The following is a 21,529-nucleotide window of genomic DNA, read 5'->3' as shown; positions in this document are numbered from 1 at the left end:
CAAATGATACAATTTCCAGCAAGCAATCCAGGAAAGGAGGCATGAAGACTCCAAGAAATAAAAAAATAAAAATTACAAACTATCTGGCTGGGCACAGTGGCTCTCACCTGTAATCTCAGCACCTTGGGAGGCCAAGGTGAGTGGATCACTTGAGGTTAGGAGTTCAAGACCAGCCTGACCAACAGGGTGAAACCCCGTATCTACTAAAAAAATACAAAATTAGTCAGGTGTGGTGGTGCACACCTGTAATCCCAGCTACTTGGGAGGCTGAGGCAGGAGAATCACTTGAACCCGGGAGGCGGAGGTTGCAGTGAGCCAAGATCATGCCACTGCACTCCAGCTTGGGCAACAGAGCAAGACTCTGTCCCCCCACAAAAAAAATTACAAACTAGCTGACAGATTTGACTATGAAGAAAACCTTATTCAAGACATTTACACAACTTTTGGAGGGCATAAAATGATTATTTAGATGTTCAAAGAGAACAAAGCAAATGAAAAAGCAAGGCAATTATTAACTCCAGGAAAAAGTAAAGTTGCACAAGAAAAGATAAAACTTGTCTCAGTCATGAACACAATTTACGTAGTCATAATAGTGAAAACATTGAATATGTATTTAACCAAAAATGGTGATATTAGGTATCGGTATATTAAGAGGATGGAGGAAATGATAATGAAGTGTGAGCTAAAAAACCCTCATTAGACATAATAGGAAATCAGTAGATACTTTCTAAATTGAATAAACCAAAATTTTGCAGGATAAGGCCAGGCATGGTGGCTCATGCCTGTAACCCCAAAACTTTGGGAGGCCAAGGTTGAGCCCAGGAGTTTGAGACCAGCCTGGGAAACATGGCAAAACCCCATCTCTAGCAAAAATACAAAAATTAGCCAGGCATGGTAGCACATGTCTGTATTCCCAGCTACTGGGGAGGCTGAGGTGGGAGGATGGCTTGAGCCCGGGGGGCAGAGGTTGCAGTGAGCTGAGATCGAGACACTGCACTCTAGCCTGGGTGACAGAGCAAGACCCTGTCTCAAAAAAAATTTTTTTTAATTACAGGATAGATTTATTATTTTAAAAGATGTAGGTATATCCATAAGAAACAACCAAAAGAATGGTTACTTCTGATAAGGGATATGGAAGGGGCTGGGGAGAACAAGAGACTACAGTTTTTTTGTTATTTGTATTTTTGTACTAACTGGCTTTTTACAAAAAATGGTTTTAAAAACCCAAGATCTAGAACAAATAAGGGAGGCATACCTTAATTTTGGCAGCTAAGATGCTTAAATTAAAAGGAAAGTAAGCCGGGCGCAGTGGCTCACGCCTGTAATCCCAGCACTTTGGGAAGTCGAGGAGGTCGGATCATGAGGTCAGGAGATCGAGACCATCCTGGCTAACATGGTGAAACCCTGTCTCTACTAAAAATACAAAAAAATTAGCCAGGCGTGGTGGTGGGTGCCTGTAGTCCCAGCTACTCAGGAGGCTGAGGCAGGAGAATGGCGTGAACCTGGGAGGCGGAGCTTGCAGTGAACCGAGATTGTGCCACTGCACTCCAGCCTGGGCGACAGAGTGAGACTCCGTCTCAGAAAAAAAAAAAGAAAGAAAGTAAATCATGATAAAATAAAAATATCTTACCTTAGTATTATATTAGTTTATATTAGTTTACCTTTCAAAAGTACTTGTGGGCCGGGTGCTGTGGCTCATGCTTATAATCCCAGCACTTTGGGAAGCTGAGGTGGTCAGATCGCTTGAGCTCATGAGTTCAGCACCAGGCTGGGAAACATGGTGAAACCCCATCTCTACTGAAAATACAAAAAAAAAAAAAGAGCTGGGTGTGGTGGTGTGTGCCTGCAGTTCCAGCTACTAGGGAGGCTGAAGTAAGAGGATGGCTTGAGTCCATGAGGCAGAGGTGATAGTGAGCCAAGACTGGGCCACTGCGCTCCAGCCTGACCAAGAGAGCCAGACCTTGTCTCAAAGAACAAACAAGGCCGGCGCAGTGGCTCATGCCTGTAATCCCAGCACTTTGGGAGGCTGAGGTGGGTGGGTCACCTGAGGTCAGGAGTTCGAAACCAGCCTGACCAACATGGTGAAACCCCGTCTCTACTAAAAATACAAAAATTAGCTGGGTGTGGTGGCACATGCCTATAATCCCAGCTACTTGGGAAGCTGAGGCAGGATAATTGCTTGAACCTGGGAGGCCGAGGTTGCAGTGAGCTGAGATCACGCCATTGCACTCCAGCCTAGGCGACAAGAGCAAAACTCCGTCTCAAAAAAATAAACAAACAAACAAAAAAATGCTTCTGACAACAACCTAATGCCCTGATTCTGATTTCTAAATCGTTTTTCCCACTATAAAAAAACAGAGATTGGCAGGGCACGATGGCTCACGCCTGTAATCCCAGCACTTTGGGAGGCCGAGGTGGGCAGATCATGTGATCAGGAATTTGAGACCAGCCTGGCCAACATGGTGAAACCCTGTCTCTACTAAAAATACAAAAATTAGCCGGGTGTGGTGTCATGTACCTGTAATCCCAGCTACTCAGGAGGCTGAGGCAGGAGAATCACTTGAACCTGGGAGGTGGAGGTTGCAGTGAGCTGAGATCACACCATTGCACTCCAGCCTGGGTGACAGAGCGAGACTTCATTTCAAACAAAACAAAACAAAACAAAACAAAACAAAAAACCATAGATCCTTTGAGGAATGGCTGATTCCAGGGATACAGCAGGGAAAATATAAGACAAGCCTGGTACATCTTGGTGGTCCAGAAGGCAAGAATGTGCTCAAAGGCTAATAGAGACACATCCAATGGACTTAGAGTCAGTTTAAAGGGTTTCCACAGAGCCTGAGTAAAATAATGTGATCATTAGGAACATTAATGACTATAACCTATTTTGAAACACTAAATAAATAAAAATGCAAGAGTTCATAGTGATTATTATTATTATTATTAGTTTTGAGACAGGGTCTCACTCTGTCTCCTAGGCTGGAGTGCAGTGGCATGATCTTGGCTCACTGCAACCTTCGCCTCCCGGCTCAACTGATTCTCCCACCTCAGCCTCCCAAGTAGCTGGGACTACAGGTGTGCACCACCACATCTGGCTAGTTTTTAAATTTTTTGTAGAGATGGGGTCTCCCTATGTTGTACAGGCTGGTCTTGAACTCCTGGGCTCTAGCAATCTACCTGCCTCAGCTTCCAAAGTGCTAGGATTATAGGCATAAGCCACTGCACCCAGCCATGACTATTTTTAAACAAGAAAAAAATACAATTTATTTGTCACTATTGGAGGTGATTATTGTGTCAGTCTATCCTGAAAATTGATAAAGGATTAAGCAGTTAGGAGGAACTGTGGTTCATCTCCAGTTGACGAAGGAAAATTCTTTACAAAAGAATGTAGAAGTACTGGAGAAGAGTTGACTCATGCCAGTAATCCCAGCACATTGGGAGGCCGAGACGGGAGGATCGCTTAGGGCCAAGAACATGAGACCAGTCTGGGCAACGTAGGAAGACCCCGTCTCTACAAAAAATTTTAAAAATAAAAAAAATTAGCCAGACATGGTGGTGCACTTGTAGCCCCAGCTACTCTGGAAGATGAGGCAGGAGGATCGCTTCAGCCCAGGAGGCCAAGGCTGTGGTAAGCCATGATCGCACCACTGCACTCCAGGGTGGGCGACAGAGTGAGACCCTATCCCTAAAAAAATAAAAATAAAAACAGACTGGGCGTGATGGCTCACCCCTGTAATCCCAGCACTTTGAGAGGCCAAGGCGAGTAGATCACGAGGTCAGGAGTTTGAGACCAGCCTGGCCAAGATGGTGAAACCCCATCTCTACTAAAAATACAAAAATTAGCTGGGTGCAGTGGCAGGCGCCTGTAGTCCCAGCTACTTGGGAGGCTGAGGCAGGAGAATCGCTTGAACCCAGGAGGCGGAGGTTTCAGTGAGCCAAGATCGTGCCACTGCACTGTAGCCTGGGCAACAGAGCAAGACCCCGTCTCAAAAATAAATAAGTAAATAAATAAAATAAAAAATAAAAGCAAATAAAACTTTCCATTTTGTAATCCCCAATAAAATAACAGAGTCAGGCAAGGATCATCAGTGGATGCTAAACCATTAGGTGAAAGGTTGTAGTGAAATGGGATGTTTGCCCTGTGTCAATGTATCATCTAGAGATTACTGGAATTTTGCAAAGGGGGGAAATACATCTTTTCCGTGGACAGATCTAGCGGTCACGGTCTTTTTTTTTTTTTTTTTTTTTTTTGAGACGGAGTCTCGTTCTGTCGCCCAGGCTGGAGTGCAGTGACGCGATCTCGGCTCACTGCAAGCTCCACCTCCCGGGTTCTCGCCATTCTCCTGCCTCAGCCTCCCGAGTAGCTGGGATTACAGGCGCCCACCACCACACCCGGCTAATTTTTTGTATTTTTAGTAGAGACGGGGTTTCACCGTGTTAACCAGGATGGTCTCGATCTCCTGACCTCATGATCCACCCACCTCGGCCTCCCAAAGTGCTGGGATTACAGGCGTGAGCCACCACCCCGGCCAGTGGTCACAGTCTTAATTGAGACATCAAATTTAGCATCACTAAAAGTGAAACAGCCAGACATTATGTGGCTCTTGATAAGGAGCATTGGGATATTCAAGGCTTTGCCCAAGAAGTGTTGTGGCCATTGTGTTTAACCTGGATGTGATTGTGTCTTTAGATCTAACTTCTAGTATGCAGGAAAAACAGGGAATAGAGGAGTGTGCTGAGTAATACCACAGGGAAGCAACCAGATGAATTCAGAAGGTGCGACATTCTACAAACTACCTGACCAGAGCTCTTCCAAAAGTCAGTATCTTGTATAGGGAGATTATTCTAGATTTTAAAAAGATTAATGGACACACTAAGCAAATGTAATGCACGAAGCTTAATTGGATCCTATTTTAAGAAAATAGAGGCTGGGCGCGGGGACTCACACCTGTAATCCCAGCACTTTTGGAGGCCGAGGCGGGCAGATCACTTGACCCCAGGAGTTTGAGACCAGCCTGGGCAACATGGTGAAACCTCATCTCTATAAAAAATACAAAAAAAAAAGCCTGGTGTGGTGGGATGCACCTGTAGCCCCAGCTATCCAGGAGGCTGAGGTGGGAGGATCATCTCAGTCCGGGAGGTCGAGGCTGCAGTGAGCCAGGATTGTGTCACTGCACGCCAGCCTTGGTGACAGAGTGAGACCTGTTTCAAAAAAAAAAAAAAAGAAAAGGAAAGAAAGAAAGAAAAGAAAAAGAAAACAGCTATAAAAGACATTTGAGGGGAACAATTGTAGAAATTTGAATGTGGACCAGGTATTAGATGATAGCAGGAAATAATTATTCATTTTCTCTTATGATTATCATTGTGGTTATGAAGGACAATATTCTTGTTCTTAGGAGAAGCAGGATGAAGAATTTAGGAGTGAAATGCTGTGATGTCTGCAATTTACTTTCTTTTTGGTGGGTAATTGGGGGAGATGGGGTCTCACTCTGTTGCCCAGGCTGGAGTGCAATAGTGCAGTCTTGGCTCACTACAACCTCTACCTCTTGGCACCACAGCCTCCTGAGTAGCTGGAACTACAGGTGCATGCCACCACACCTGGCTAATTTTTGTAGAGACAGGTCTCCTTATGTTGTCCAGGCTGGTCTCCAACTGCAATCTGCCCACCTCGGCCTCTCAAAGTGCTGGGATTACAGGCATGAGCCACAGCATCCTGCAAATGTACTTTCTTTTCTTTCTTTTTTTTTTTTGAAACGGAGTCTCACTCTGTCACCCAGACTGGAGTGCAATGGCACGATCTCGGCCCACTGCAACCTCTAACTTGCGGGTTCAAGTGATTCTCCTGCCTCAGCTCCCGAGTAGCTGGGATTACAGTCGCCTACCACTGCACGTGCCCAGCTAATTTTTGTATTTTTAGTAGAGATGGGGTTTCACTGTGTTAGCCAGGATGGTCTCGATCTCCTGACCTTGTGATCCGCCCGCCTCGGCCTCTCAAAGTGCTGGGATTACAGGTGTGAGCCACTGCGCCCGGCCAAACACTTATAATCTGAATCAAATCATGAGGAAACATCAGGCAACCCCAAATTGAGGGACATTCCAAAAACAAAGCAAGCCTGAACTCTTCAAAAGTGCCAATGGCATGAAAGACAAAGAAACGCTGAGAAAGTGTTCTAGATTGAAGGAGATGAAAGAGCCACAATGATGGAATACAATGTTCCTGGATTGGATCCTAGATCAGAGAGAAAAATTACTCAAAGGCATTTTGGGAGGCCGAGGCGGGCGGATCACAAGGTCAGGAGATCAAGACCATCCTGGCTAACACGGTGAAACCCCGTCTCTACTAAAAATAAAACAAAAAAATTAGCTGGGCGTGGTGGCAGGCGCCTGTAGTCCCAGCTACTCAGGAGGCTGAGGCAGGAGATTGGCGTGAACCCGAGAGGCGGAGCTTGCAGTGAGCCGAGATTGCGCCACTGCCCTCCAGCCTGGGCGACAGAGCGAGACTCCATCTCAAAAAAAAAAAAGAAAAATTATTCAAAGGACATGTTTTGTTTTTGTTTCTTTCTTTCTTTTTTTTTCCTTGAGACAGGGTCTCACTCTGTCACCCAGGCTTGAGTGCAGTGATGTGATCACTGCTCACTGCAGCCTCGACCTCCCCAGGCTCAGGTGATTCTCCCACCTCAACCACCGAAGGAGCTGGGACTACAGGTGTGAACCACCATGCCAGACTAATTTTTTTTTTTTTTTTTTTGTAGAGATGGGGTTTCACCATGTTGCCCAGGCTAGGCCTCTAACTCCTGGGCTCAAGGGATCCGCCCACCCACCTCAGCCTTCTAAAGTGCTGGGATTACAGGTGTGAGCCACCACAGCAACCTGTTTTTGTTTCTTTTTCTGCGGGGGCAGGAAGGGCCAAATTTTAAAATGGTTGTATATTAGAAAAGAGTGTTACATTAATGTTAAAATCCTGAATTTGATAACAGTATTGTGATTGTGTAAGAGAATGTCTTTGTCCTTAGGAAAGACAAACTTTTTAGAGGCAAAGGGGCACGCAGTCTGTCATTAATCTCAATGGATAAGTAAGAACATATATGTTATTAATTAATTTTTTTTTTTGAGATGGAGTCTCGTTTTGTTGCCCCAGCTGGAGTGCAGTGGCGTCATCTCAGCTCATTGCAACCTTTGCCTCCTGGGTTCAAGCGATTCTCCCACTTCAGCCTCCCAAGTAGCTGGGAATACAGGCATGAGCCACCATGCCCAGATAATTTTTGTATTTTTAGTACAGATGGGGTTTCACCATGTTGGCCAGGCTGATCTTGAACTCCTAGACCTGAGGTGATTTGCCCACCTTGGTCTCCCAAAGTGCGGGATTACAGGCGTGAGCCACCGCGCCCAGCCATATTATTAATTTATGTGTCTAGAGAGAGTGAGTGATAGACCAAATGTGACATAATGTAATCAGTTGATGGATCTGGATGAAGGGAACACAGCAGTGCTTTGCACTATTCTTGGAACTCTATCATAAATTTTAAATTATTTCAAAGTAAAAAATTTGTTTTTGAAATCTAAATTAGACCTAGACTATTTGGGAAGGCAGCTTCTAATTTTGGCAGGAGCTAAAAACATGGAGATGAAGAGGAAATTAATCTTGATACAATAAAGATTTTTATTACTTTATTACTTTATTACTTGCTTTGTCGCCCAGGCTGGAGTGCAACAGCTTGGCTCGCTGCAACCTCTGCCACCTGGGCTCAAGTGATCCTCCCACCACAGCCTCTCCAGTACATGTAACCACAGGTGTACATCTCCAGGTCCGGCTAAATTTTGCATTTCTTGTAGAGATGGGGTTTCACCATGTTGCCCAGGCTGGTCTCGAACTCCTGGGCTCAAGTGATCTGTCTGCCTCGGCTTCCCAAAGTGCTGGGATTACAGGTGTGAGCTACTGTGCCTAGCCTAAAGCTACTTTTTTTTTTTTGAGATGGAGTTTCGCTCTTGTTGCCCAGGCTGGGGTACAATGTCTCAGTCTTGGCTCACCGCAACCTCCGCCTCCCGGTTTCAAGTGATTCTCCTGCTTCAGCCTCCCAAGTAGCTGGGATTAGAGGCATGCGCCACCACACCCGGCTAATTTTGTATTTTTAGTAAAGACAGGGTTTCTCCATGTTGGTCAGGCTGAACCCGACCTCACATGATCCGCCCGCCTCGGCCTCCCAAAGTGCTGGGATTACAGGTGTGAGCCACCACTCCCGGCCCTAAAGTTACTTTTATTTAAATATCTTTATTGGCTGGGTGGTGGTATGTGCCTGTAATTCTAGCATGTGGGAAGGCCAAGGTGAAAGGATCACTTGAGGCAAGGAATTCATAACCAGCCTAGGCAACATAATGAGACCCTGTCTTTACAAAAAAGTTTTTTTAATTAGCCAGATGTGGTGGTGCACACCTACATAAATAAATAAATAAATAAATAAATAGGGCCGGGCACGGTGGCTCACGCCTGTAATCCCAGCACTTTGGGAGGCGGAGGCAGGCAGATCACGAGCTCAGGAGACTGAGACACGGTGAAACCCCGTCTCTACTAAAACTACAAAAAATTAGCCGGGCGTGGTGGCGGGCACCTGTAGTCCCAGCTACTTGGGAGGCTGAGGCAGGAGAATGGCGTGAACCCGGGAGGTGGAGCTTGCAGTGAGCCGAGATTGTGCCACTGCACTCCACCTTAGGCAACAGAGGGAGTCTGAAAAAAAGGAAGAGAAAAGAAAGAGAGAGAGGTAGGGAGGAAGGAAGGTGGGAAGGGAGGGAAGGGAGGGAAGAGAGGAAAGGAAGGGAAGGAAAGGAAAGAAAGGAAAGAAAAGATAGAAAAGAAAGGTGGCTCGTGCCTGTAATCCCAGCACTTTGGGAAGCCGAGGCAGGCGGATCACTTGAGGCCATGAGTTCGAGATCAGCCTGGCCAACATGGCCAAACCCTGTCTCTACTAAAAATACAAAAATTAGCCGGGCATGGTGTCTTTGCACGCCTATAATCCCAGCTATCCCTTGAACCTAGGAGGTGGAAGTGGCAGTGAGCTGCAGATTGCGCCACTGCACTCCAGCCTGGGGGACAAGAGCGAGACTCCGTCTCAAAAAAAAAAAAAAAAAAGTGAAACAAAAAGTGTGCCTTAAAATAGATGAAGTACTGTATTATTATTATTATTAAAGGGCTGGAGCCAGAACAAGTTAGCATTTTGTGCCTCGAGATTCAAATCCGAGGTCTACCATTTATTCCTTGGGTGACATTTTTTTGGGGGGAGGGGCTGGAGGACAGGGTCTCACTCTGTCGCCTAGACTGGAGTGAAGTGGCGCGATCTCGGCTCACCGCAACCTCCGCCTACCGCGTTCAAGCAATTCTCCTGCTTCAGGCTCCCGAGTAGATGGGACTACAGGCGCGCGCCACTACCGCCCGGCTAATCCTTGCGTGACTTTAAGCAAGATACTTGATCTCTCTGTGCCTCAGTTTCCTCACCCGCAGAATGAATATCAATAGTTCCTGCTACACAAAACTGGGCTATTAAATATGTGAATACTCAGAAAGTACCTGGCACAAAGTAGCCTTATCATTGCTATTATTTAGGACAAAGTTATTGTTTCCAGGTTTGGAGGTGGGCTGGCGGAGGGAGGAGAAGACGCACTAGGTTGCCTTTCAGAAAAGGGGTCCAGGCCTTATCCTGCCTCCCAGGTGGACTCGGCCCGGGATCCCGAGCCCCGCCCCCTCCAGGCCCCGCCCCGCCCCGCCCTCGCTGGCCGAGACCCTGTGCTACTCTCGCGCGCTTTGAAAGTGCGCGAGCTCCGACCGAGACCTGGGCCGGCGGTTGGTCGGCCGAAACCATCTGCTACGTTACGTGGGGGGAGGTCAGCTCCTATACAGCCACACTTTTTTCAATCTTCAGCTTTTCAGGCCTAGGTCCTGGTTTTATTTTAGCTTTCAGAGCTTCTCTGTAGGCTCGAATTTCCAGGAGGCAGCCCGAGTCCCTGGGGAGAGGGTCATCGTGGCTCTCCTCGGCGCCTTCCACCTCTGGACAGGCAACCGGTGGGAGAGGACGCCGGTGGGCGGGGGGAGGAGGCGGCCCTAGCGCCATTTTGTGGGAGCGAAGCGGTGGCTGGGCTGCGCTTGGGTCCGTCGCTGCTTCGGTGTCCCTGTCGGGCTTCCCAGCAGCGGCCTAGCGGGTGAGTCGCGGAGCCTTCTCACTGAGGACGCCGTAGGTGCCTCGGCTTCTGCATTGGGGCGGCCCGAGGCAGACGCAGCGGCTTCGGACCCTGCCCCGGGAAGTCAGCCGTGAGACCGGGCCTAGCCCTGCCCGAGCGGGCTCGCGCGGGAGCGTCGTTGGGTCCTGGCACGGGGAGGCCGGTGGCGCCGAAACGGGGGGCCGGGCCCGCGGTGCCGCGTAGCCTGAGGCGGAGGTTGGCCCCGGACCCGGACAGTGCCGGAGCCTTCGGCACTTTGTACTTCGAGGGACGCTGCCAGCTTGGGCCTGGTGCTCCTGCGCCCCACCCCGGGCCGCGCCGAGAAACTCCTCCCTCGGCTGGCACGCGCGGGCTTCTGGGAGGCGACGGCCGGCACCGCCAGGACCTGTCGCCGCGGGCCTTGCGGCTCGGGCTCGCAGAGCCCCCGGAAGCCCCAAAATGAGGAACAGAGGGAAACTTTTCTCCTGTTCTTTACACCTGGTTCACTGCCCATATTCAGTCTTCAGGTTCAGCTGATTGATCGCTTGCTTAGGAAAATCGACTGGGACCTATCACGCCCATGTCTCAGCCAGTTAGGCTCCTCCTCTGCCTTCAGGATTACTTAACGACTAACCCGATTGTCATAAAATAGCTACTGTTTATTGTTTCCTTGCATACCCTAGCTTGTAACCAGCAAGCCACGTTGGACTCACAGTTACAGTTTCAGTACCTGACGCATGATAAGCCTTCAGGGAAAGTTTTTTGAATGAATGAACTGGCGAGGCATCACATTTTGATAGGAAATCACTACCCTTACCTTCACCTCGTCATTTTTCAGGGATAACCAATGCATATACGAATCCAGACAAGCATTTTTCTGGAAGTCAGAACTCTGACATGGTTTGGGTATTATCATTATAAGGAAACAGTTATTCTGACATGAATGTTGTTCATTCATATCTTTTTTCCCTTTAGGAAAAGTAAAAGATGTCTGAATATATTCGGGTAACCGAAGATGAGAACGATGAGCCCATTGAAATACCATCGGAAGACGATGGGACGGTGCTGCTCTCCACGGTTACAGCCCAGTTTCCAGGGGCGTGTGGGCTTCGCTACAGGAATCCAGTGTCTCAGTGTATGAGAGGTGTCCGGCTGGTAGAAGGAATTCTGCATGCCCCCGATGCTGGCTGGGGAAATCTGGTGTATGTTGTCAACTATCCAAAAGGTTTGTTACCATTTGGTTTTTGTAATCATGCTGAAGTGTGTTCAGGTGTGTCTCATCCATGGATCTTAGCCTCTTTTGGTGGCAGAATGTCTACTGAAACTTAAGTATTTCCTTGAACTTCAGTGTTAGACAAGTTTGGAAGACCATGAGTCTAAATTTATGGAAACTGGGGATTGTAGATCATTTCAAAAGAGAAAACAATGTATTTAAAAAATATCTGAATAAGCTTTGCCAAGTTGATGATAAATTTAAGGAATCACTAAGAATGTTTTGTACGTAAATCATTGTTGTAAATAGATTCTTCTGAAGTGCTCCAGTGTTTGGATTTGATCATTGTCCTTTTGGTGTTACATCATTCATTCAGCAAATCTGAGTTCATTTTTTCCCTTAAATGAACAAACAGTTGGAGTAGCCAAATCTTGAATTAGTGCAGTTCCAGTTACAATTTCGAGGTTCTGGTCTTATCCTTCTCTCTGCCTCTTATCAATGATGTTCTAAATCTAAGAGAAGGAAGCATGAAGTTTAAGAAGTGTGCCAAGGAAATACCTAATTTCAGCATTTTGAAGTAGTGTGCTGTTAATAGTCGAGCTGTCTGTGTGTTCCTTTTATTATAACTTGGTATTGCAACAAAGTCCATCAAATTTGGTCAGTATGCAAGACACCCTTTTACATGTCTAGGAAAACTTTAGGGCTAGGCACGGTGACTCATGCCTGTAATCCCAGCACTTTGGGAGGCCGAGGCAGGTGGATCACCTGAGATCAGGAGTTTAGAGACCAGCGTGGCCAACATGATGAAACCCCATCTCTATCAAAAACACAAAATATCTGGATGTGGTGGTGGGTGCCTGTAATACTAGCTACTCAGGAGGCAGACGCAGGAGAATTGCTTGAACCGGGAGGCAGAGGTTGCAGTGAGCAGAGATTGTGCCATTGCACTCCAGCCTGGGCAACAAGAGGGAAACTCCGTCTCAAAACAAAAAAAACGAAAACAAAAATTGGCGTGGTGGCGGGGGCCTGTAGTCCCATCTACTCTGGAGGCTGAGGCAGGAGAATCGCTTGAACCTGGGAGGCGGAGATTACAGTAAGCTGAGGTCGCGCCGCTGCACTCCAACCTGTGACAGAGCAAGACTTCGTCTCAAAAAAAAAAAATTGATAATGTAAACTCGGGGTTTTTAGTACGCTGTTTCTTCAGCCAGTGGGTATAGATTAATATTTACTCAAATTTAAAATGTCAGGCTGGGTGCAATGGCTCACACCTGTAATCCCATCACTTTGGGAGGCTGAGGCAAGCAGATCACCTGAGGTCCGAAGTTCAAGACCACCCTAGCCAACATGGTGAAACCCCATCTCTACTAAAAATACAAAAATTAGCCAGGCGTGGTAGTTTGCGCCTGTAGACTCAGTTACTTGGGAGGCTGAGGCAGGAGAATTGCTTGAACCGGGAGGTGGAGATTGCAGTAAGCTGAGATCGTGCCACTGCTCTCCAGCCTGGGCAGCAGAGCAAGACACCGTCTCAAAAAAATTTTTTAAAATGTCATTTAATTTATCTCCCCAGGCTGGACACGGTGGCTCACACCTGTAATCCCAGCTACTCGGGAGGCTGAGGCAGGAGAATCACTTGAACCCGGGAGGCAGAGGTTGCAGTGAGGGGAGATTGCGCCACTGCACTCCAGCCTAGGTGACAGAATGAGACTCCGTCTCAAAAAAAAAAAAAAAAAATTATCTCCCCTTCTCTTCTAAATAACCTAAGGTTGAGGTTATTTGGGGTTTTTTTTTGTTGTTGTTCGTTTGTTTGTTTTTTGAGACGGAGTCTCACTCTGTCGCCCAGGCTGGAGTGCAGTGGCACGATCTTGGCTCACTGCAACCTCCGCCTCCCAGGTTCAAGCAATTCTCTGCCTCAGCCTCCTGAATAGCTGGGATTACAGGTGCCTGCCACCACGCCCGGCTAATTTTTGTATTTTTATTTATTTATTTATTTTTATTTATTTATTTATTTTTGAGATGAAGTCTCGCCCTTGTCGCCCAGGCTGGAGTGCAGTGGCATGATCTTGGCTCACTGCAACCTCCGCCTCTTGGGTTCAAGCGATTCTCCTGCCTCAGCCTCCCAAGTAGCTGGGATTACAGGCACCTGCCACCACGCCCGGCTAATTTTTTTTTTATTTTTAGTGTAGGCGGCGTTTCACCATCTTGGCCAGGCTGGTCTTGAACTCCTGACCTTGTGATCCACCTGCCTCAGACTCCCAAAGTGCTGGGATTACAGGTGTGAGCCACCGTGCCCAGCCAGTTATGTTTTTTTAAGTAAGCCAAACTTTTGGTTTCTTTTTCTTTTTTGAAATTAGAGATGGAGGCTCTTACTCTGTTGCCCAGGCATATTGCAGTGGCTGTTCATAGGCACACTGCAGCCTCAAACTCCTGGACTCAAGTCATCCTTCCTCCTCAGCCTCCTGAGTTGCTGGAACTTACAGGCATACACACCACTGTGCCTGGTTTTCTGTTTTATTACAAAAGTTGTGTATTTGTTGTTGAATGTTTAGGAAAGATAAAAGTTAAATCTTCATCAGGAGATACAAGTTGCTGATACTTAAAGTCAAAGTGAAGTAGAATTATTTTTGTTTTGATAAACCTTTTGAGAGGGAGAGATTGTAATCCAGAAATGCTACAAAAAACAAACTTGGAAATCACTGAATTTGCACCAGAAAAGCACCTCAGACACTAAACTTAAGCCTTTATTCTGTCCTCTAGAGCAAACATCACTTCTTGCCAAGTTTTCAGTGTCTTATTCTTCTTAGAGTCTTCTTTTTGCTTCTCATTTCTAGATGTAGGAGGTAGTGTTTTTAAAGAAGTGCTAAGTGAAGATTTCTAAAAGGTTTCTGCTCGTTTTATTTAGATAACAAAAGAAAAATGGATGAGACAGATGCTTCATCGGCAGTGAAAGTGAAAAGAGCAGTCCAGAAAACATCCGATTTAATAGTGTTGGGTCTCCCATGGAAAACAACCGAACAGGACCTGAAAGAGTATTTTAGTACCTTTGGAGAAGTTCTTATGGTGCAGGTAAACTTCGATTGCATCAAACAGTTTTTCTTTACCAGTGAATGAGTATCTAGCATTTATTTATTGGTATAAATAGAGATAGGGTATCACTATGTTCCCTAGGTTCTGGTGTCGAACTCCTGGGCTCATACTGTCCTCTTGCCTCGACCCCAATGTGCTGAGCCACCATGCCCAGCCACAATCTTGTTACCTTTTTTTTTTTTTTTTTTTGGAGACCAAGTCTCACTTTGCTGCCCAGGCTGGAGTGCAGTGGTGCGATCTTGGCTCACTGCAACCTCCACCTCCCGGGTTTAAGTGATTTCTCCTGTCTCGGCCTCCTGTATCTGGGATTACAGGTGCCCGCCATCATGCCTGGCTAATTTTGTATTTTTAGTAGAGACAGGGTTTCACCCGTTGGCCAGGCTGTTCTTGAACTCCTGACCTCAAGTGATCCACCTGCCTTGGCCTCCCAAAGTGCTGGGATTACAGGTGTGAGCCACCACGCCCGGCCACATTCTTGTTATTTTAATGGCACTGTCCTTTCTGTTACACAGATGATACTTCCAATATTTGTTATATTTATACATATATGTTGTACCCTATATTATTGCCTTTGATATTGTAAAATCCTACTGTTGCATGAAGGCTTAAGGGAAGTAGGTGACAATAGCTTTTCTTTATATATTACACTAATGGGAGGTTTTTCCATTTCATTTAAAATTTGTAAACATTAAATTTAGTTTATCTTTGAATTCATTCTAAGACATTCTGTTAAAATCCTGTTGTGGTGGCTCATGCCTGTAATCCCAGCATTTTGGGAGGCTGAGGTGGGAGGGTTGCTTGAGGCCAGGAGTTCAAGGCCACCTTGGCGAACATATCCAGACTCAGTTTCTCTTTTTTTCTTTTTTTTTTTTTTGAGACGGAGTCTTGCTCTGTCACCCAGGCTGGAGTGCAGTGGCGTGATCTCGGCTCACTGCAAGCTCCGCTTCCCGGGTTCATGCCATTCTCCTGCCTCAGCCTCCCAAGTAGCTGGGACTACAGGTGCCTGCCACCACGCCTGGCTAATTTTTTGTATTTTTAGTAGAGATGGGGTTTCACCGTGTTAGCCAGGATGGTCTCGATCTCCTGACCTCATGATCTGCCCGCCTCCGCCTCCCAAAGTGCTGGGATTACAGGCGTGAGCCACTGTGCCTGGCCTCTCTTTTTTTCTTTTCTTTTTGGAGACAGGGTCTGGCTCTGTCAGTCAGGCTCTAGAGTGCAGTGGTGCAATCTAGGCTCGCTGCAACCTCCACCTCCTGGGTTCAAGCTATTCTTGTGCCTCAGCCTCCCAAGTAGCTGGGACTATAGGTGCATGCCACTACACCTGGCTAATTTTTGTATTTTTTGTAGAGACAGGGTTTTGCTGTGTTGCCCAGGCTGGTCCTGAACTCCTGTGCTCAAGCGATCCACCCTCCTCAGCATCCCAAAGCACTGGGAATACAGGTGTGAGCCACCGCGCCTGGCCCCATCTCTCTTTTTTAAAAAACTCAAAAACATTTCTGTTGTATAAGTGAGTTTTGCTCTGTTGTTAACACAGTATGGATTCAATATTAACCTCCTTGTTTTTACTGTTAAGACTAACTTGGTTTAAGTTTTAAGCCACTGCATCCCGTTGAAACCATTCAAATTGTTTTCTAAGGAACTATGATTTGGGAATGGAGTGTGTGAGTATGTGCACTTTTAGAGTAAACTTATATCATCCTTTCTAGGTCAAGAAAGATCTTAAGACTGGTCATTCAAAGGGGTTTGGCTTTGTTCGTTTTACGGAATATGAAACACAAGTGAAAGTAATGTCACAGCGACATATGATAGATGGACGATGGTGTGACTGTAAACTTCCTAATTCTAAGGTACTTGCGTCTGTGCTTTGGGAATTTTTGCCAACAAACTTCCTTAGAGGATTGTAAGATAAAATGTTAAACACACTTAGAAAAGATAGCAGCAGGGTGTGTTCGTGAAATCCTTTTGTCTTGTTGAATGAAGTCTTTGGCCCTTAATGCATGCTGAATATTTTATGCTTGTTTGAAATATTTAGTTTATTACTTCTCCAAACTAAACCTTTGTTCATTTTGCTCTTCCTTTTTGCTATGGATGGAAAAGAGAAAAGGTTATTTGTCAAGTTAATAGTTTCTTACATAGTTATATGTTAAAACATAAAGAGAATCAGAATACATACATTAATTGTTATAAAGACCTAACTTTTTCCAAGCAAACAAATAACATTGGCTTATTTGGAACATCATCATCTTTGTCAAGAGATTGCTTATTTATTGATTTTCTCAAATCCAAACACAGTCATGTATCACATGGCAAAGTTGATCAGTCAGCAGCAGACCACGTGTACAGCAGTGGTCCCATAGGATTATAACACTGTTTTTACTGTACCCTTTCTATGTTTAGATACACAAATACTTATCATCATGTTACAGTCGCCTACAGTGTTGAGTACAGTAACTTGGAAGTTTGTGGCCTGGGAGCAATAGGCTATACCATCTAGCCTAGATGTGGGGTAGGCTATGCTATCTGGGTTTATATGATGTTTGCACAACGACTTTTTTTTTTTTTTTTTGAGAGAGAGAGTCTCACTCTGTCATTCGGGCTGGAGTGCAGTGGTGCAGTCTCAGCTCACTGCAAGCTCTGCCTCCCGGGTTCACGTCATTCTCCTGCCTCAGCCTACCGAGTAGCTGGGACTACAGGTGCCCGCCAACACGCCTGGCTAATTTTTTGTATTTTTAGTAGAGATGGGGTTTCACCGTGTTAGCCAGGATGGTCTTGATCTCCTGACTTCATGATCTGCCCATCTCGGCCTCCCAAAGTGCTGGGATTACAGATGTGAGCCACCGCGCCTGGCCCTTTTTTGTTGTTGTTTTTTTGTTTTTTTGAGATGGAGTTTCACTCTTGTTGCTCAGGCTGGAGTGCGATGGTGCAATCTTGGCTCACTGCAACCTTCTCTTCCCGGGTTCAAGTGATTCTCCTACCTCAGCCTCCCAAGATGCTGGGACTACAGGTGCCTGCCCCCACACCCGGCTGATTTTTGTATTAGTAGAGGTGGGGTTTCACCATGTTGACCAGGCTGGTTTGAACTCCTGACCTCAAGTGATCCACCCGCCTCGGCCTCTCAAAGTGCTGGGATTACAGGTGTCAGCCACCACACCTGGCCATGATGATGAAATTGTGTAATGGCTCATGATGTATTTATGTCCATCATTATGTGATGCATGACTGTGTACTTTTGTAACTTAAAACGTTACTCTTCCCTGAAGCCTTACAAGAAAAAGAAATGCTGATGGAAAAAATTAAGGGTACGTCTACTTTTTAATGGTTCACTGCTATCCAAGGCAGAATGATTTTGTTATATCCCTTACCTTGATGCTTTTTTCATTGTTCATAACATATTTCTGAGTTTTTTTCTTCCTTTTGATTTGATCAGCAAAGCCAAGATGAGCCTTTGAGAAGCAGAAAAGTGTTTGTGGGGCGCTGTACAGAGGACATGACTGAGGATGAGCTGCGGGAGTTCTTCTCTCAGTACGGGGATGTGATGGATGTCTTCATCCCCAAGCCATTCAGGGCCTTTGCCTTTGTTACATTTGCAGATGATCAGGTATTTTTCTCCTTAACCATATGTCCCGGCCGGGTGTGGTGGCTCATGCTTACAATCCCAGCACTTTGGGAAGCCGAGGCGGGTGGATCACGAGGTCAGGAGATCAAGACCATCCTGGCCAACGTGGTGAAACCCCGTCTCTATTAAAATACAAAAAAAAAAAAAAAAAATTAACTCGGTGTGGTGGTGCACGCCTGTGGTCCCAGCTACTCTGGAGCCTGAGGCAGGGGAATCGCTTGAACCCAGGAGGTGGAGGTGGCAGTGAACTGAGATCACACCACTGCATTCCAGCCCAGTGACAGAATGAGACTCTGTCTCAAAAAAAAAATATGTCCCAGGTAATTAGGTAATTTCTCTTGAACATTGCCCATCCAGCTAATTGCTATTCTTAGCTAAGTTTTCTGACCTTATAAGACGTAGGGTGTATGGGCCTAGACGTTTGTGATACCTGTATCTGATATCACAAATACAACATTTTAAGAAATCTAAAAGTAAATATGCCTTTAGATAATTTTCAGTATGTGGCATTTGGGAACGTTATATACTTTTTTTTTTTTTTTTTTTTTTTTGAGACAGAGTTTTGTTCTTGTTGCCCGGGCTGGAGTGTGATGGCGCGATCTTGGCTCGCTGCAACCTCCACCTCATGGGTTCAAGCGATTGTCTTGGCTCAGCCTCCCGAGTAGCTGGGATTACAGGTGCCTGCCACCATGCCTGGCTAATTTTTTTGTGCTTTTAGTAGAGACAGGGTTTCACCATGTTGGCCAGGCTGGTCTCGAACTCCTGACCTCAGGTGATCTGCCCATCTCAGCCTCCCAAAGTGCTGGGATTACAGGCATGAGCCACCACGCCTGGCCAGTTTTTTGTATCTTTAGTAGATACGGGGTTTCACTGTTTTGATCTGGCTGGTCTTGAACTCCTGACCTCAGGTGATCCACCCCCCTCAGCCTCCCAAAGTGCTGGGATTACAGGCGTGAGCCACTGCTCCTGCTCCCGGCCCATTTTTTAAATTATTATTTTGAGACAGGGTCTCACTCTCTTGCCCAGGCTGGTGGAACACAGTGGTGTAATCATAGCTCACTACACTCTAGAACTCCTGGGCTCAGCCTCCAGAGGGAGGATCCTCCAGCTTCAGCCTCCCAAGTAGCTAGGACAGATGCATGCCACTACGCCCAGCTAATGTGGCTTTTTTGTGGTTTTTTTTGATAGAGGTGGGGTCTCCCTGTGTTGTCCAGGCTGCCAGGCTAGTCTTGAACTCTTGGCCTCACACAGTCCTCCCACCTTGGCCTCCCAAAGCGCTAGGATTACAGGCATGAGCCACCATGCCCAGCCTATGTCTTTTGAAAATCGACTGAAATATCACTGCTGCTGTTAATAAAACTAAAAGCTGTATTGGGGGTTTAAATGAAATGAGCGTTCATTGCTTATTTTTCCTCTGGCTTTAGATAAATTAATGCTTGTAATCTAAGTTTTATTGCTACTTTATATGAATCAGTGGTTTAATCTTCTTTGTTTACATCCCTTATTTCTTATAGATTGCGCAGTCTCTTTGTGGAGAGGACTTGATCATTAAAGGAATCAGCGTTCATATATCCAATGCCGAACCTAAGCACAATAGCAATAGACAGTTAGAAAGAAGTGGAAGATTTGGTAATCCAGGTGGCTTTGGGAATCAGGGTGGATTTGGTAATAGCAGAGGGGGTGGAGCTGGTTTGGGAAACAATCAAGGTAGTAATATGGGTGGTGGGATGAACTTCGGTGCGTTCAGCATTAATCCAGCCATGATGGCTGCCGCCCAGGCAGCACTACAGAGCAGTTGGGGTATGATGGGCATGTTAGCCAGCCAGCAGAACCAGTCAGGCCCATCAGGTAATAACCAAAACCAAGGCAACATGCAGAGGGAGCCAAACCAGGCCTTCGGTTCTGGAAATAACTCTTATAGCGGCTCTAATTCTGGTGCAGCAATTGGTTGGGGATCAGCATCCAATGCAGGGTCGGGCAGTGGTTTTAATGGAGGCTTTGGCTCAAGCATGGATTCTAAGTCTTCTGGCTGGGGAATGTAGACAGTGGGGTTGTGGTTGGTTGGTACAGAATGGTGGGAATTCAAATTTTTCTAAACTCATGGTAAGTATATTGTAAAATACATATGTACTAAGAATTTTCAAAATTGGTTTGTTCAGTGTGGAGTATATTCAGCAGTATTTTTGACATTTTTCTTTAGAAAAAGGAAGAGCTAAAGGAATTTTATAAGTTTTGTTACATGAAAGGTTGAAATATTGAGTGGTTGAAAGTGAACTGCTGTTTGCCTGATTGGTAAACCAACACACTACAATTGATATCAAAAGGTTTCTCCTGTAATATTTTATCCCTGGACTTGTCAAGTGAATTCTTTGCATGTTCAAAACGGAAACCATTGATTAGAACTACATTCTTTACCCCTCGTTTTAATTTGAACCCCACCATATGGATTTTTTTCCTTAAGAAAATCTCCTTTTAGGAGATCATGGTGTCACAGTGTTTGGTTCTTTTGTTTTGTTTTTTAACACTTGTCTCCCCTCATATACAAAAGTACAATATGAAGCCTTCATTTAATCTCTGCAGTTCATCTCATTTCAAATGTTTATGGAAGAAGCACTTCATTGAAAGTAGTGCTGTAAATATTCTGCCATAGGAATACTGTCTACATGCTTTCTCATTCAAGAATTCGTCATCACGCATCACAGGCCGCGTCTTTGACGGTGGGTGTCCCATTTTTATCCGCTACTCTTTATTTCATGGAGTCGTATCAACGCTATGAACGCAAGGCTGTGATATGGAACCAGAAGGCTGTCTGAACTTTTGAAACCTTGTGTGGGATTGATGGTGGTGCCGAGGCATGAAAGGCTAGTATGAGCGAGAAAAGGAGAGAGCGCGTGCAGAGACTTGGTGGTGCATAATGGATATTTTTTAACTTGGCGAGATGTGTCTCTCAATCCTGTGGCTTTGGTGAGAGAGTGTGCAGAGAGCAATGATAGCAAATAATGTACGAATGTTTTTTGCATTCAAAGGACATCCACATCTGTTGGAAGAATTTAAAGTGAGTTTTTGTTCTTAGATAACCCACATTAGTTGAATGTGTTAAGTGAAATGATACTTGTACTCCCCCTACCCCTTTGTCAACTGCTGTGAATGCTGTATGGTGTGTGTTCTCTTCTGTTACTGATATGTAAGTGTGGCAATGTGAACTGAAGCTGATGGGCTGAGAACATGGACTGAGCTTGTGGTGTGCTTTGCAGGAGGACTTGAAGCAGAGTTCACCAGTGAGCTCAGGTGTCTCAAAGAAGGGTGGAAGTTCTAATGTCTGTTAGCTACCCATAAGAATGCTGTTTGCTGCAGTTCTGTGTCCTGTGCTTGGATGCTTTTTATAAGAGTTGTCATTGTTGGAAATTCTTAAATAAAACTGATTTAAATAA

At 45.8% G+C, this 21,529-nt stretch overlaps 1 protein-coding gene across 1 annotated transcript; it reads left to right on the top strand.

Annotated features, from left to right (window-relative positions):
- The first annotated feature begins 9,823 nt into the window (after positions 1-9,823).
- TARDBP (TAR DNA binding protein) lies at positions 9,824-21,529 on the top strand. Its single transcript, XM_016953940.2, has 6 exons — positions 9,824-10,188; positions 11,161-11,410; positions 14,298-14,461; positions 16,189-16,329; positions 17,910-18,080; positions 19,613-21,529. Exons 2-6 carry the CDS (start codon positions 11,173-11,175, stop codon positions 20,138-20,140), a joined length of 1,242 nt encoding a protein of 413 aa, XP_016809429.2. The 5' UTR covers positions 9,824-10,188; positions 11,161-11,172; the 3' UTR covers positions 20,141-21,529.

The sequence above is a fragment of the Pan troglodytes genome, chromosome 1 (genome assembly GCF_028858775.2).
Source record: "Pan troglodytes isolate AG18354 chromosome 1, NHGRI_mPanTro3-v2.0_pri, whole genome shotgun sequence".
NCBI lineage: Eukaryota > Metazoa > Chordata > Mammalia > Primates > Hominidae > Pan > Pan troglodytes.
Note: the sequence above shows the minus strand (reverse complement) of the source record. Positions and strands in the feature narration are given on the sequence as shown.

Coding starts and splice junctions, on each gene's coding strand:
- TARDBP (XM_016953940.2), top strand. CDS start 11,173: ATGTCTGAATATATTCGGGTAACCGAAGATGAGAACGATGAGCCCATT. Junction 16,330..17,909: donor GTAAACTTCCTAATTCTAAG/GTACTTGCGTCT, acceptor TGATTTGATCAG/CAAAGCCAAGATGAGCCTTT. Junction 18,081..19,612: donor TTACATTTGCAGATGATCAG/GTATTTTTCTCC, acceptor TATTTCTTATAG/ATTGCGCAGTCTCTTTGTGG.